This window comes from Lycorma delicatula, chromosome 2, assembly GCF_047948215.1.
Source record: "Lycorma delicatula isolate Av1 chromosome 2, ASM4794821v1, whole genome shotgun sequence".
NCBI lineage: Eukaryota > Metazoa > Arthropoda > Insecta > Hemiptera > Fulgoridae > Lycorma > Lycorma delicatula.
The window spans coordinates 183,562,770-183,580,683 of NC_134456.1; the positions used below are offsets into that span (position 1 = coordinate 183,562,770).

General features: G+C 29.3%; 1 protein-coding gene across 1 annotated transcript in view; it reads right to left on the minus strand.

Annotated features, from left to right (window-relative positions):
* Nucleotides 1-17,914, minus strand: part of LOC142320009 (uncharacterized) — a 56,266-nt gene that overhangs the window by 37,389 nt on the left and 963 nt on the right. The window contains exons 2-3 of the mRNA XM_075357690.1: nucleotides 13,402-17,609; nucleotides 11,803-12,606 (exon numbers count right to left, since the gene is read on the minus strand). Coding sequence (XP_075213805.1) covers nucleotides 11,803-12,606; nucleotides 13,402-17,609 — 5,012 coding nt within the window. The remainder of the gene's footprint in view (nucleotides 1-11,802; nucleotides 12,607-13,401; nucleotides 17,610-17,914) is intronic.

Consider the following 17,914-nt stretch of genomic DNA (forward strand, 5'->3'; position numbering starts at 1 on the left):
ACTATTCCTGATAGTGTTGTTATTTGAACCCCAATGATCAAAGTAAATAATATTTTTACTCTGATTTTACCCAGTGGATTAGGTGAGTGGTGATTATGTAAAACTGTAGAAAATACTGTAAAAAATCAAAAGTCTTCTCAGACAAAAATCTTCCATGCCCTGACACTTCTTACTACAGTTATGCCTCTTCCCTAAATAGTAATTGTTAATGGATCGAAAGTAATAATTTAAATAAATAAAATATAAATGCAACAAGTAGAAATCATAAATTTAAGATTTAATTTAACTTTTTTATTGAGTAGGCCCAATTAGTAGCAAATGCAATAGGAGGATTGATAGGCCTAGTAACCAAACTTTGAAGGGAGTATAATAGAACTGATAAACCATTTCATTTTCTTCATAATTTTATGTTAACTTGCAGTGTTTTAAGAATTACTTTCATGAAAAAAATTAAAGAAACTCGAATTGATAAACCATTTTTCAAACATTTTGTTTTGTAGAGTAAAAAAAATATTGCTCTGATTTATACAGAATGATTTAGGTAGTTTTACCGGCCCTTTTCAAACTCATTCCACTAGCAAAAATAATGAAAAAAATCTTATAACCTTGAGTCTGGAAACGCTCCGTTAGAGAGTTAGGGCTGGCAAAAGATTTGGCCTGATTGTTCAGCAAAGAGTGAAATAAAATCATACTGAATTTCTAGGAACTCAAAGGGGTAAACTTGATCGTTTCTTATGGTTTTTGACCTGAAAACTTTATTAAAATAGGTCCCAAAACCATATCTCTAATCATTTTCATAATATGCGAATTAAAACAAAAAATATTTAGTTCAAAAACAACTTTTTTTCACGTTTGTAATATAAAAACTTTCTTAAATTACTAATAAATGTGTAAAATTTATTATCAGAACTTGTAGAGAATTTATTTCTGTATAAATTTATGAGAAATAACGCAATAAAAAACAAATACAAGTTCAAGGAATTTGATTTTATTATCAATACTTACCGTATCAAAACGAAGAGATTACACGTACAAAGCATGTTTGTTTTTTTCTACAAAGCGCAACGATACAAAAATTTGTATTAAAGATAAAATTAAAAAACCAGTACTAATATTATGTACCTTTCTCGAATTCACTGTTAAATTGAAAACTTGAGAAATTATGATTTCATAAGATGGTAACATAAAAAATCAGCTGGCCAACAATGCTTTTTATGTTGTGCCATCAACATGTTGCATATTCAGCATTACTGCTGTGAATTATTGCCTGTACAGTATACTTTAATTAACCATCAGGTTGGTCTAGTGGTGAACGTGTTTTCCACTAGTATGGAAACTGGTGGAAAGCTAGTTCTAGTGTGCGAGTCCTAGAAGAGTCAATTATTATTACACGGATTTGAATACTAGATCGTGGATACCGGTGTTCTTTGGTGGTTGGGTTTCAATTAACCACACATCTCAGAAATGGTCGAACTAAGATTGTACAAGACTACACTTCATTTACACTCATACATATCATCCTCTTAAGTATTATTTGTGAATGGTAATTACCGGAGGCTAAATAGGAAAAAAGAGTAGTGTAATTTAATTAAGAGTGTGTTAGTTTTCATTGGTGTCATACTACAGCAATACCTTTATTATTTACAACTGAGGAATACGCAGACATATTTATCTTGGAGGGGTGCGATTGAAGTGCAACTGCAACAGCTGAAAAATATCAAAGAAGTTTTCCTAACCACACAGTTCCAAATCCTACAATTACTGGAACATTCCATACGCTACGAGAAACAGGTACACTTCTCAGCTATAGTACTCACCGTGACCGTTGTGACCATCATGATGCCGATATTGATGAAACAATCATCTGAATCCATCAACCATGCACTGAGGCTACTCAGTGCAGTTTGGTGTTAGTACACGACACTTTACCCGGCAGTTTGGAGTTTCCCAGTCTATAATGTGGAGGACACTTACTAACAAGTTGTATTCTCAATGAGTATAAAATCCTCAATCAAGAGATACCTCTCTCTTCGTTTGCAATAGTGCAACCGGTTGAATATGAACCGCCGATTGCACAGGTTCATTTTATTTACTGACTAGGCCCAGTTTACTTGGGAAGCTATCAATAACCTTCGCAATGTACACAATTTGGCCGAAGTCAATCCACACACAACAATACAACGTAATTTCCAACACGGATTTAGCGTAAATCTGTGGTGTGGTCTAGTTTACGATCAGCTAATTGGACCATTCATTTTTTGTGGACGTCAAATTCGACATTTATTTGGAATATTCCTTAAGTAACAATTGTCCCTGCTATTAGATGTTCAATTAGCATCAACTTACCGCATATACTTTTGACATAACTGTGTCAAAAGTTCCCACTTCTCACCTATGGTAAGTTCTAATATGGTAAGCCTACCGTATCGGTAGGCTTAGCATATTTTTTTGGGTCCAACCTAGGAATTATTTTTGAAATTAATTAAAAGTCAAAACATTAAACTTTATTTATTCAGTTGTATTTTTCATTAGACATGACTTTTTTCAGAAATGGTTTGCTTCTTTTAATTACATCATAAAATTCACAACAAGAAAGTTCTGAATTAATTTTAACATTTAGCAGATATCTAACAGTAGATACTGAAAGTCTACCCCTTTCTGCAGACCGAATGTTCCTCATAATTGAAATAAGTCTCTCAAGTGCAGCAGATGTCTTAGGCAAAGATATCACAAACTCAACCATTTTAAAAATATTGCAACATGAAATATCATTCTTTTGAAACACAAAAATTGCTTTCCACTTCTCTAGTGTCTGTGTGTAGTGTGTCTAGTGTGTAATAGTGTCTGGTAATTTTTCAGAACTTGAACTACAACCTACCCTTTGGTTTTGAATTACCTGGTTCAATAATGTGTGTTCATCAATATTTATGGAATCTTTTATAATTTCATTAACAACTTGTGCACTCTCTTCTAAATCAAACCAGGGAATTTCAATTTGTAAATTTATCCATTGAAACTTACTAACTTTATCAAAACTGGTCCTCCACAACTCTAAGTATTGGATAAGTAGAATTATAAAAATTGTCTACACTTGAGAAGAATTTTTGTTCCTGAACATCATTATTTTCTTTTAGAGTACACGCAATTCTTTGGCGGAAGATGATATAAATTTGTAGGTTTTTCTTTCCTGAAGTTGACAAATTAACTCAGAATATGTTTGAAATGCTTGAATATGTTACTGTGATAGTTATCTTCCAATTTCAGAACTACATTATTAAATAACTGTAGAGAACAATATAAAAATTTCAAAAACTGTTAACTTTCTAGATTTTCAAAGAAATCAAATAATAATTTTGGACATTTGTCACAAAATATGAAGTATGATTTTAGTTCATCAAAAATGGAAACAACTCTTGCAGATAACAAACTAAGGGATCTTGTGCTGCTATGAGATAATATTTTTTGTAATCTGTTTCCACAAATTCACAGAACTCTAAGTTTCGTTACTCTTACTGTATACATGTGAAAATATTTATAAATCTTTATAACAATAACTTCTATGTCCAGGGTTAGGGAATCATATGCTGTTTGTACTGAACTGAACTACAATGGGCTGAACAACCAATTCCTAAAATAGGTATATCTAAATCACTTTAAACTTTTCTGAACACATTCTCATTCCCCTTTTTCTTCATACCACGGAAAAATACTGTTATTGTTATCGGCAGTATAACAAACCAACTTTTCTTCAAATTAGTATTTTTTCACACACTGCAAAAGATACTAATTCAAAATTTGGGCAGTTTTACCTGAAAATTCATGAAATTTAAAAGTTTAACTTGAATTCCCTCCTCCAGCTCGAAATATCTTACAACAATCAGAACAAGTTTTACTTCACTTTTGTTTAAGCTATCCATCGTTTTTGTTACATAAATAATGTTTTCCAGAGAACGCATCACATTATCAAATATAAATGGCGAAATAAAGTTAACAATAATTGTCTTGATTTTGGTTCTAGCAGATGAAAATTTTGGGTCATATAACTTTAACCAGTTTATATATGCAGTTTCATGTTTTGAAACAGAGTTCGTGTCTAGCAATGTGGTATGAAAATGCAGCTTCTTTAGCAGTACACTCGAGATCACTGTTATTGTTATTCTCATCTTTGGCCTTAAAAATATCTCTTATGTTTGTTGAAGCAGTAACATTAATAGCACGCCTATGTTTAGCTGTTTTCACATGTTAAAAAAAAAATCACCCTTTCCTTTATGTGCAACAGAAAATTCTCCAGTATACTGTGTGCAATAAACACGTTCATTGTTACTGTCATTACACAATTTCAAAAATTTGTTAACATTAAACACACATTTTCTTTTGCCCATTGCTAAACGATGAGATAAAAAACGAATAGAGATAAAATGATCAAACGTGTAGACGAGTTACTTCACACACGAAAACAACACATTTACTCTGTTGTGTTGCCAAATAACTAAGTAAAAATTGTAGCGATACCGGTAGCCACGCCTTCGTCAAAATCAACGTCAGCGCTTGCTCCAAGGTCGGCTAAGAGGTGCACGGCCGTAAGAGAATGTTTAAACACGCGATGTCGAACATACGTCTAAATTAAAAAAAATCCTTGCCAGTCATAAAATTCTCAAACCCTAGACAGCACAAAAAACCAGTAATGTCCGGGCTAATCCCGGACGTATGGTAAGTCTACTTAAATGAGCAGTTTCCACAGCGGTGTATTGGCCATATACTGGCTACTAAGATCGCCTCATCTAACACAGTTTGATTTTTGCGTGTGGGGTTGGATGAAGAGTATTATGTGCAAGAGAAAGGTTCATGACGAGTTGTTTGCTTGCATTGCAGATGCCGCCGCACAAATTAAGGAAAGTCGCGCAGAATTACAGAGAGCAATTCGAAAGCGTGGAGCCAAATGTGTTGAACTAGGATAAATTTTTGAAATTTTACTGTAAACATTATTAAATGTATCAATTGCATGTTAACTTCATTTTCTGTAGTTTATTACATTAAAAGTTTTCATATAGTAAGAGTTAATAAAATCAAAGTTTTTAAACTTTTATTTGTTTTTTGTTGAGCTATTTTACATCAATTTTTACAGAATAAAATTCTCTGTATGTATTGATAATAGATTTTATGCATTTATAAGTCATTTAATTAAGTCTGTATTACAAATGTAAAAAAAAACATGTTTTTAGACAAGTGTTTTTATTTTACATTGGATATTATAAAAATTACCAGAGGTATGGTTCTGGAACCTTTTAATGAATTATCAAGTCAAAAATCATCAAGTTTACCTCTTAGTTTGGGTTCCTAGAATTTCAATATGATTTTATTTCACTCTGCCCAGAAATCAGGGTGAAATCTTTTGCCAACAGTAACTCCCGAATGGAGCGTTTCTGGATCTATGTTAATATGAACTTTCTTTAATAGAATGAGCTCAGAAAGCGCCGGCAGCACTATGTTAATCATCCAGTATTTACATTGTAGTATCACCCAGTAATATTATAGTATTGCACTGACTTAATTTTTAGTACTGTTATCAACCTAACGGGAGATGGTATTGAATATCTACCAAACAGTTGAATTAATACTGCCCCCAACTTGCCACCACTGCCCAAATCTTTAAAAGTACTTTTTACATTGAAAGGTAAAAATTGATTTATTTTGTTTAACAATAAATTTTCATAATTTTTTATGAAAAAATTGTATAATATAACTAGGACAGATTTATTATTCAGCACAGCAGTTGGCGCATCCCTTACTTGTAAAGTGAGATTGTACGTGTAGTTATGTTACATCCTACTTGTTCTAGTCCAAAAAATTTACTATAACAAAGTTCTAATGACTAGTGGTTGACAGCAACACAAGAACCAGTAGCAATAATAGGTAGGCACAAGTTGAACAACCATACAAAAAGGTCAGAATTAAACCTATACACAACTCAACATATCAAAGCTTTAGATAGATGTTATAAAACAAAACAGTTTCCAATACTGAAAAAAATCAAATCATTTATGTTGAATTGTCAGCTAGGATTATGGTTTTTTTATAGTTTATTCATAACTGTGTGGTCCCTGGGACCGGTACTTTTTTTGAGCCAAAAAATACTTTAAAAATTTTTTATTTTTTCATCCAGTGGATTATTTCCTAAGGAAAATTTTTTTCAGAATTAAACTGATTTGTAAATGTTTGGGCTTTTTTACACTAATATAAAACCACACAAGTTTACAAATTTTGTTATACTTAAATAAAGAAATAGTTTAGTTACTTTTAATTTCTAACTTCTTGGTTCTTATTTCGTTTAGGTTTACTTTGTAGGTTAAAACATAAAATAAAAATATTTAGTTAAGTTCTGTAAATTTTTTTGGTCACTTTTCTGAACAAATTACAACCTGTATTACCCTTCTTTCTATTGTTTTTAGATTCTCTAAATTCACATATTAGTATACTTTATTTTACCATATTTAGTTAGATATGTATTATTGTCCTCTAATTTTCCATTTTAATAGTTTTTTAAATAAATAAAAATAATTATTAACACTGCACTTTTGTTGTTCTCAAAAACAGATTTGAAACATAAAAATAACATACAAGATTTACTATTTATTTATAAAACAACCAACATGCTTATTCCCAATAACAGTTACTGCAGTGGATGATAATGAATTTTTGTTATATGTGAAAAATGTCTATCAGGACTTGAACCCAGAACTTGTATTTCCTTGCTGGAAAAATGGCAGAACTTCTTGTCAGAGATGCTACCCTCCACCATAGAGATTATAAGTAATAATATAACACATATAATTGCTAGAAATTACTCAAATGTAAAAATTTAATATGATAAATTGAAAAGGTAATATCTCAAATGAAACTAAATAACATTTATTTTGTTTGGGAATTTTGCAACAAATATTTTTATCCATTTCAAAACAAGCTAACTGCATTTAAATTGCAGGCTTTCTTTTTCAGTTCTGTGGAAAGTTATAGCATTTTTTGAATCCTTCTCTTGAATTTTTCAACACCATTCTTTGATACAAGTTTTACAGCAGAAAGTTCAACTTATAGTAATGCATATCTTCTCATATAAATTGGAAAATGTTTGTCATACAATTTTCTTGTCTTAAGCTTTCTATAGTTTTCTTAAATCTATATGCTACCTGTTTCACAAAGTAGTTACCCACAGAATGCCTCACAGTTATCGTAGAATGATGTAGATATTAAGTGAAGACATATAAACTATTCTGTAAAAGAGCAGTGGTCATTTACAATAACAGCTGGAGCTGTAATCTGGAAACTTTTCATTAACCATATCAATCCCATTTGCAAGCAGTACTATAGAATGATTTCAGATTTAGTGGATGGCTCATCCATTTCCTTATCGGGGTGCACTCTGAAAATAAGATAATTGCTTTTCCTTTCTTAGTAGTACAAGAAAACAATGCACTATCTTTCATAAAGCTTCACCTAAATTCTTCTTTTGCTAGTGACTTACTCAGCATAAAAGTTTTGCACTTCCGTTTTTATTTTCTCAGTAGTTCCTAATATTGGACTATTTTTAACAATATTTCAGCCAATTTAATAGATAAAATTCTAATTAGTGGTAGCATGTATGTTTTGATTAGGAACAAAATTTGGCTTGGGAACTGCTTGAGTAGGAATAACACTTTGTTTCTGAATTTAATTCTATATCACTGTTCTCAGAGTATAGTATAAGCTGGATATGTAGCAGGTCCTAACACCTTTCTTTTTCTAGGTTTAGCCTCCAGAACCATGTATTCAGAGGATGAAATGTATGAATGCAAATAAAGTGGCTAAGATGTGTGGTTAATTGAAACCCAACCACCAAAGAATACCAGTATCCAAATCCATATAAAAATAATTGACTTTACTAGGATTTGAACCTTACAACTCTTGACTTCGAAATCAGCTAATTTGCAATGAGTTCACTACTAGACCAACCTGGTAGGTTGGCTCCTAACATCTACATACACTGACCTTTTGAATTGTTCTTAGCTTGATCATGTGCATTTTGAAAGATCAATGTCTCCTAAATGCTACAAACAATCTAGCCATACTCACATTAGCTCTGAGGAAGCAAGATGTTTAGAGTTTCTGCTGAAATGATTGAAAGTTCTGTTGAATGACAGAGTCAGTTCATTTTATGGGTTAAAAAATTTTACTGACGGGTTATCAAGAAGAATTATCAAAACAAAGGGTAATTAGCAGTGACAATCCTTAACTTGGCATTACAGATTGAAATTCAGCTCTCCTAGAACAATCGGTGGCAAAAACTGATATGATATCTTTATGGTTAAAATTAGGAATTACAGAATACAAAAGTATTTTGAGTAATCTTCATTTAAAAAATATCAGTATATCAACACTACACCTGTTAGTCTGGTGTATCTGCCTTGTATTTGATAAAACTTTAAATCTGATCATTTTACATTACTTACCTCTACTTAATTTATAGGTATGAATGTGATTTGTAAATATCATTGGGATGCTTTTCAATAGAAATAGCAAGTGGAACATCAAAGATTTTAAAAATATTCTTTATCGATATATTATATGTTATTATATTATATGTTATGATACAATATATAATATGATATATTATATATTGATATATTTTATGTTGGTTCTGTGAATGGCTACTTGTAATAATTTTCATCCTATATGTAATATGTTCTATTTTCTTTGCACAATACATGCATCTTCAGTTTCATGCTCCTTCTTACCACCTGAGTTACGATCAATGTTAGAATATAATCAATATCACTATCACTAATATTAGAAAAGTCAAAAAGCATTACTATTGCTGATTTCTAAAAGGTTATCAATTATTCATCTTAAATCCTCTTTATTCATTGTCCTTAGAATTGGGTGAACAGGATTCAGAATACTTTTAATATTTGTTAGTAATTTTTACAAAATTAACACTATTTTCAGAGTAATTGAGGTGCAAAAGTAAAAAACTAAGTAATGAAATAAAAAATTAAAGCAGATTAATACTAATTTTTTTATCAAATTAATTAAAACTGAAAATAATCTGTCTATTTCCCAGTAATGTTATCAAAAGTAAAAAAAATAATGGAAAAAGATAGTTCTAAGAAATTGCAGAATAAAAAAAACATTGCAAACACTATTGTGAGATCCCTGTATCTAGTGAATACTTATAGCAAAACAGCGTACAATAATTGACTTCATTACACGACAACCAAACAACTTACGAAGTTATACAATAATGAAATTTCTCAAACAGGGCATGAGAGGGGGCAGTGCAGTTATGCAATTATTATGTGCCAGTCTGAGGCACACCATGATTCTACATAAGGATTAAAAACTAAATAATGTCTTGATTTGCTGAATTTTTGTTGCTATAAATTGTAATATAAAAATAAAACTCTAGTGGATGAAACCAAATTCTGTAAACTAATTACTGTAGATTTCTAAAGTTAAACAGTGTTGAATGCAGTTTAACTGCAAACTTTTGGCACCATTAATGGCAAATTACTGCAACAACCATTGCCAATTAAAAATTACATACAAAAAATACTAGTTTCTATGAAGACATTCCATTTTCTAAATTCATAATTTTTAAGAAAATCTTCCTTCTGTGAAAATGAGAAGTAAATTTGGGTAATTTTGAACATAAAATTTAATTCACCTTAAACAAAGCCTCTTTTTTTATAACAAACCTGTTTTAGCCTTTTCTTAATTTATACATCATTTTTAATTTGGACATAAAAGATGTATTACAAGTTCTAAAATATAAAGTATAATAAAAAAACTGCATGCCTTGTATAAGTCTGCGCTACCACACACAAGGCATGACTTATGTCATGCCATGTATAACACATATGCAGATATGGACTTTTTAAAGGTTTACCTGATTTTCATATTTTATATATCATTTTGTTAGAAAGAAAGCTAGCTGATATTCAGATGCACAATAGATCTAAAGATATTTGATTTAATTACTTAACAATCATAAATTGTTTTTAAAATTTTTGAACTTTGCCAACATAATGTTTGAGAATCAATCTATTACTAAGGGATTGATTTTATATCTAAGATAAAATGTAACAACTGTATTGTTAAGTAAAAGGGATATTCAGAAATGGGGGAAAAAATGGACTTCATTATTTGCGAATAACCTGATAGATAATTCCTGGTACAGAGTAACTAAAACAAAATTGTCAATTTTATATCTGGAAAAAACTTAATTTTTATAATTCATTTCATACATCATCTATGAGCTCTGAACTTAGAATTGATGAAATAAAATTATTTTGACATCAAATCTGAACAAAACAATGTTTTAAAAATGAATGAAACATAAATCTGAAATACTGTTAAATTGAACTTTAAAATCTTAGAAAAATGCTTATCAAGTAGTACAAACTAGAATGTTTACCAATGAAATCAATAAAAGAACTGTATAGAAACTTCAAAACAATTTGAAGCAGACTCAAATAGGGGTTCGGAATACAGAAATCCCTGACTGCCTGATTCCAATCTTGCAATGCAGTTCTCTACAGGTTGATTTTCCTCTCCCTATTTGTTTTATCTTTCCTTTGTCGGTACCATAAATTTACATACGTTGCAATTGTCAAATTGGTACACTTGGTAACCAATTGAAAATCACTTTTTTAATGGGACAGATGGTCTGCCTTTCAGCTCTGAACTGTTTCTTTCTATCTGGCTATTCAAAAAATCAGTTTGGATAGTTACAGTTTACTTCCACATCAAATATTGTAGTGAGTGATGTAATTTTTAGTACTTTCAAATGTATTATCATACTAACCGATAGGTCTGATTGCATCAGAGAAGCATCGAGAGATTGAACAACATTGCGATGCCTTGTGGCAGGCCAAATGGGAAGAGGCAGAGGATGGGCATGATCTCTTTCCAAATGTTGTTGCTTTGTGAAACGCCTCATGGGTACATCCTAATAAGTACGTGATGCAAATTCTTTTTGGCCATGGCGCTTTTTGGGACAGACCGCAGAGATTTGGCTTGGCTGACTCCTGAATGTGTCCACAATGTGGACAACTAGATGATGCTTACCATGTGTTATATCAATGTGTGAAATAATACAAGCTGATGTGCATGAAGGCTGTTTGTCAGCTCAAAATCATCGGGTTGAATGGCCCAGCTAATCGGGCTGAATGGGTGATTGTGTAAAATTTTATAAATTATCTTGCAGAGGAAACGATTGCTGAGGGGGTTTAGGGTTCTGCTTGGGTTTTACCCGCTTTAAGTTTTGTTGTATTATATTATTTATGTTTTGCTGTTGAATTTTTTTGTGTTTAGTGTTGTGTTATCGTGTTTTTGATTAATGCTTTATGTTTTGTGTTGAACTCACTTATGCCTATTCCAGGTAGGTAGTTCAGTTCTTTTGTTACCATGTAATACATACACAGTAACACCGATGGGAATGTCACTTGTGGCATTCGCAGCAGTGGCATTCTGGCTGAGGCTAGATTGAAAGATGTCAAGGTAATGTAGATGACCAACATTTTTTCCAAGGTAAAAAATTATTATTTTTGTAAGATTTTTTTGCCAAAGTAATGTAGATGACCTCTGGTAAAGCCCATTAGGGCTAAATACAGAGGTGTGGCATAGTGGCCAAAACCATCATTGGAGGATATCTTTCCCTACAGGTTCAGGATATATTATCATACTTTGTCCCAAACAAATCAAAATTCTAAAAAATCTTTTTTAAAGTTTTATAATTCATTAACTAAAAACTTGAATATATAATTTTACCTTCATCCAAATTTGTTGAAAAGAGTTTATGGAAATTCGGTTCATCCATTATGTAAATATCTGAATCGTTATAAATGTTATCATTTTTTAAAATACGAGGCATTTGTTCACTTGTAATAAGGTAACGCTTACTAACTGGTTCAAAAGAATTACAAATATTTCTACCAACAGAAATATTTTTCTTAAGATAGTCAAAATTTTCAAATACATCTTTAAAGGAACAAACACATTTTGAACCATGAGATTCACATTTTTCTTTTAATTTCCTTCCTTCAGTAATCCTTTGAGTGCTAGTTAACAATTCACTGAAATTTGTATGTACAATAATGTTGTGCTTATTGATTTTATTATTAAAATTTTTCATTTTAATTAAAAAGTTTGATTTTTCAAATTGCTGTAATAAATTATCTATTTTCCTTGGTAAAAAGTTTGATCCATTCTGCTTATGTAATGATGGAAAATTAATTTTTAAAGAACGATTATTGCTTAAAGTAGATTTAAGTAATGGGTTTTTTGTTGTAATTTTTTTTGTGGAGTCAGGAGTAAGAGCAGTAAAATTTTGTATGAAATAATTCAGTGATGATGAAATGTTACAGACAGAAGAAGGAGAAACATCACACATCTCATCTATAATTAAAAAATCATAAAGTGTTGTTGTATAAACTTTAATTATATCATCAGAATTATTTAAAATATCATCTTCTTTAATGAAATCATGATCATTCGTATTTGTAAAAACAGATTTTCTATCTTTAAATACCAAATTTGAAATTGGATTATTTGAAGTATGAGAAATAGTTGGTTCTAAATCCATATAAATATTGTAATGATCATGTGATATTTCAGCAGCTTTTGTTATCAGTTCATTTTCTTTTCTTCGAACAATAATATGAGACTGATTATTTTTAATATTATCCTCACTAATAGTAGTTTTATTATTTATTCCTTCATGTAGAACTGAAGAATTCATCTTTGAAAAATATTTTGCATGATCTTCAATTTCTAATGTGTGTTTACCAAAGCCACCAATCAGCGAGATGATTTCATCATTCGAAAGCGATTTTGCAAATAATTCATCAGCATATTCATCATTAACATCATCACAAATATGATTAGGAGACATAGTTTTTGGTTCTTCTAATATTTTTTTAATTTGTTTAGTATTATCAGATTCCCTAACACACAACTTTTTTAATTTCTTTTTTCCAATAAAAATATTTTCATCCTCATTTTTTAATTTTTTATTATATTTTGAGTTCATTGTTTTTATATTATGCTTATGGTCTTTTATTTTTATACTATAATTTGATTTCATTATATTATTTTTATCATTAAAATTATTCTTATATCTGATTTTTCTATTTTTAATCTTTATATTATTATTTTTTTGAACATATGCTAGAGTTTGATGTTTAATGAGAAAACTTCCATCTACTGTAAATTTATTGTAATTAACAGGATACTTTTTTATGTTACTTTTATTTATATTAATAATATTACCTTTGGTATATAAATCAGATGTATTAGATGCTGTGAGATAATTTGTTGTAGTAAAGTACGGACAAAATATTCTTTTTTTATTTATATTAAAAAAATTACCAGTAATCTCAGTAAAACTTTGAGATTGTTCATTTATATTATTTAACTCTTTTGTAGATAGCTCTTTTACAGTTGGATTAATAACAATTTGAGACTTTAAAATGGGTATTGAATTTTGAATTTTCTTTTTGACATAAGTATTGCTATTATTATGAGCATTATCACTATTATTTATTGTATGTATTATGAAAGGAATACTTGTAGTAAAATTTTGTTTCATAAAGACAGAGGAATGATTCCTAGAATAATTATACTTTTTCTCAGAAATGGGGACAGCGTTTTCTGTTGCTTTAATATTACTTCCAACAAAAAAATTATTTGTTACAGTTTGTGTTATGAAAGGTACACTTACAGTAACGTGTGGTTTGAGAAAGACAATAGTACGATTTCTGGAGAAATTATCTTTTATCTCCAAACTTGGCATAGTATTTTGTATTTGATTAACATAATTTCCAACACAAGTACTATAATAATTTTGGATATTCCAATTATTTGACATATTAAAAGTTACAAATGGAGTAACTGTAATTAAATCTGGATTGATGACAGCAGAGAGATTCCTCACGTACTTCTGCTTTTCCTCTGAAATAATCGTACTGTTTTGTATCTTTATAATATTCTTTTTGGCAAAAATGTTATTGTATTTATGAATATTAACACTATCATTTAGTGTATTATATATTATGAAAGGAATATCTGTAATTATATTTGGTCTTATGAGAACAGTAGAACGATTCCTAAAATAATTATTTTTATTCTTCAAAATTGATACTTTGTTTTGTGACTCTTTAACATAATTTCCAGCTATAGAGTTATTATAATCACAAATATTATCTCTATTATCAACTGTATGTATTATGAATGGAATACATGTAGTCAAATTTGGTTTGATAAAAGCAGTAGAATATTTCCTAAAATAATTATCTCTCTTTTCCAAAATTGACCCTTTGTTTTGTGATTTAATATAATTTCCAGATAAAGTATCATTATTGTAATCATGAATATTATCTCTATTATCAACTATATGTATTACGAAAGGAATACATGTAGTTAAATTTGGCTTAAGAAAAGTAGTAAAATTATTACTAAAATTATCATTTTTAATCATATTTATGAATGAATTTGTTTCATTTTGATACAAATCCTTGAATGATATACTCTTGATTGTGGTCATATTCATTATCACTGATGTTGCAGATGTATAATTTGAATTTTTCGGATATGAAGCACCTACTGATATACTTTGTAATGGTAAATTATTTTCAGTTTTGACTGCTGTTATAGTAGTGGTAACTGTAGAGGTAATATTACTAAACTTAGGTAAACCATCTTCTGAACTGTTATGAGACAATACCTTGTTGCTATTTTCATTTATTTCCTTGAGTATTAATTGTAATGTAGTAGATTTATTCTGTGCATAAGGTACGAGAGGTGGTATTGCAATAAAAGTACTTATAGGCAAAGAACTTTTTAATATTTCTTTGGTATCATGACTAGGTATTTTGGTGGGCAGGTTCTCTTCTTTTGTAGTAATATTTGTTAATACTGATGCTGTAGATATTGTGGAAGTAAAATAAAATGGGTTCATAGAATTCAGAGGAATCTGCAAAGAAGAATTACTACCAAACTTAGTTGTTCCCAAGTACAGAGTATCATTATGTACAGTTAATTTTTTTCTAACTGAAGAAGATAATGTGTCATTAAAATCTAAAGATAGAATATCTACTGAACTATTTTTAATTGGATTACTGACATTATTAGTATTTGCATTTTGATACTTAGCTATTATCTTGGATATTATGCTGTCATTTGAATTCTTACAAACTAGTATTACGTTTTGTTCAGGTGAAGAAATAAAACTTGAGAATGAATAATTACCATTTGTCAATTTAAAAAATGGCTTAGTTAATGATTTAAGTAATTGAACTGTTGAAATGATTGGTACTCTTGTTTTATTTGTTGCTGAAATCACTGTAGTAAACGTATATCTTTTGGTAACTGTTGAAAAACTAGCACTGTCAGAAATTAATTTCACAGAATCATTTCTTTGGTCTGAATTTTCAACCAATCTTTTAAAACTTAATTCTGTTGTATGACTGGAATGAAAAGAATTTTTAGAACTATTTTTAACAGTATATTTTTTTGCAGAACTCTGTTGATCAGATATATTTTTAAAATTATTTTTACTACCAAATGAATGATTGGTTACAGATATAGATCTTTGTTTCATTGTACACCTTTCACAATTAGTGCTATAACATTCATTTAGAGAAGAAATTAATTTATGATTTATGTCTTTAACTTTTTCAAATTCATAAAGAGGAAGATATGCTTTATGCAAACTAATATTATTATTTTTAAAAGGTTCAGCAAGCGGTACATAAATCTGAAGAACTACCGGCTTTAAATAGTAATCATCCTCAGACATGGGTAATTTAATTATTTGTGATCGATTACAAGAAGGTAACATAACAGAGTTATTATAATAATCATAACTAGTTTTAAGTACTCCATAATTATTACAAATAAGATTAAGGGGTTGCTTTAATGTAGTAGATAAATTAAGATTTATCTTTTCTGAAACAACTGTATGAATTGTGTTAGTTCGTGTACTCGGTATAACTGCAGAAGTTGTATGAGTGCGCTTTGCTATACTTTCCTCAAGGCGATCACACGTAATATTGTTAATGTAGAGTCTTTTAATAGTATTGTTAGTAATATTTGAAACTTTGGATACATCAACTTGAATATTTTTTATCTTATTTAGTACATTATTTAAAAACTTGTTTTCATTTAACAAATTAGTAAAGTTATTATTTATATTAAGTTCAGTCTGAAAATAATCAGGTCTACTACCTTTATTGAAAGTATGATTATCAGTAACGGGTAGAATTGAGATGGTAGAAGAGCGAGGATGATGTAGTTTATATACTTCATTTCCACTAAAATTACCTGGTAGTGATTCTAAGTAAAAATATTTATTTAGAATTTTTTTATAATGATCTACTACAGATTTTTTTTTTTCATTCGGCACACTTGTACTTTGAATTGAGTTTGCAATTACCATAATGAAAGGTCTTCTTTGGATGATTGAAGAGTCTGGATTTTCATCATTATATCCTTTTGTAGTCATATCTAACTTACTGACATTATCACTTATTGAACATTTATCAAACAAAACATATTTATCCCTAAACCCAGGAACTTTCAATGGAATTGAATTATTAGTATTAAACATTGCATACTCAAGCCAGGATCTTGGATTATTATTTAAAGATTTTTTTCTCAAAGCATCAACAGTCATGATACTGATATTTTCATCACGCGTCTTTAAAGTGGTCATTAAGGAAGATAAAGTAGTAGTTTTTACAAATTGGGATGAATGTTTATGATATTTATTAATTGAAAATGGATTTACTTCTTTAATTCTATTTTTAGCATTAACTGCATGTTCAGAAATGATTAGTATTTTTGAATTTCCTGTTACATTAACAGAAAAATTATTCTGTAAATTTCTATTTTCATCTAACACATAAATGTTTAATTTTTTGATAAGTTTCTTTTGTTCTTGAACAGAAGAATTGGTTAAGGGTTTTTCATATTTTAACCTTGAATCAAAATGTTCATAATATTTATCTTTATTTTCTTTTGGATTTAGGGTTTGAATATAAGGATTCGTTAAATTTTCATTGGGCTTTTCGTTTACTTTAATTAAATATAAGGGATTTAATATACTTTCATTTTTAGGTTGCAATCCTCCCTTATGTAAAAACTTTTCTAAAAATGCTTTTTTCCACTGTTCTGGTGAATTCCATAGTTTACAAACTTGATTTTCATCTTCATCATTATCATTCATATCTAATAACTCATTTTCATATTTAATAAAATCAGCGTCATTTGTTAACCTAGAATTATCTTTTATTTTATTTGTATGTAAGGAATTCAAATTTGACTGTAAATTATTACTGTTACTGTTATTATGTGTTACATTCAGATTTAATTTTAAGTTTTTTCTATGGATAAAATTTATTTTTTCCTTAGCATATTTTGAACTGTTATCAAGTATATGTCTTTTATATTTATATGTTCTCCACTTTTCTTTCCTTAATTTACTATCAGGTATTGTCTGAGATCCAATTCCTCTACGATAAGGAATATTCAATGACATATTTGTTTTAATAATACTGCGTTCACTTGTAACCATTAATCTGGAATGAATAAAAACTAAATTAGCACTTCGTACTGAAACTCATTCATATAGAATTCTTAATGTATAATTCTTCTTTATATCTAACCATATTTAAGTTCCTTAGTTTTATGGAAACATCAGCACATACAAACAAAGATGAACATATAGATGTTCTAATTTATACAGAAAAATAAAACTTATAAAAAAAAATTGTATATGAAATATTTATGTATAGTTCAAATTGATTAAAATTATTCATGGTTTTTTAAATTCCTAGAAAAGGGGCTTTGAATCTTCATGAATATACAGCTTTGATTAATTATT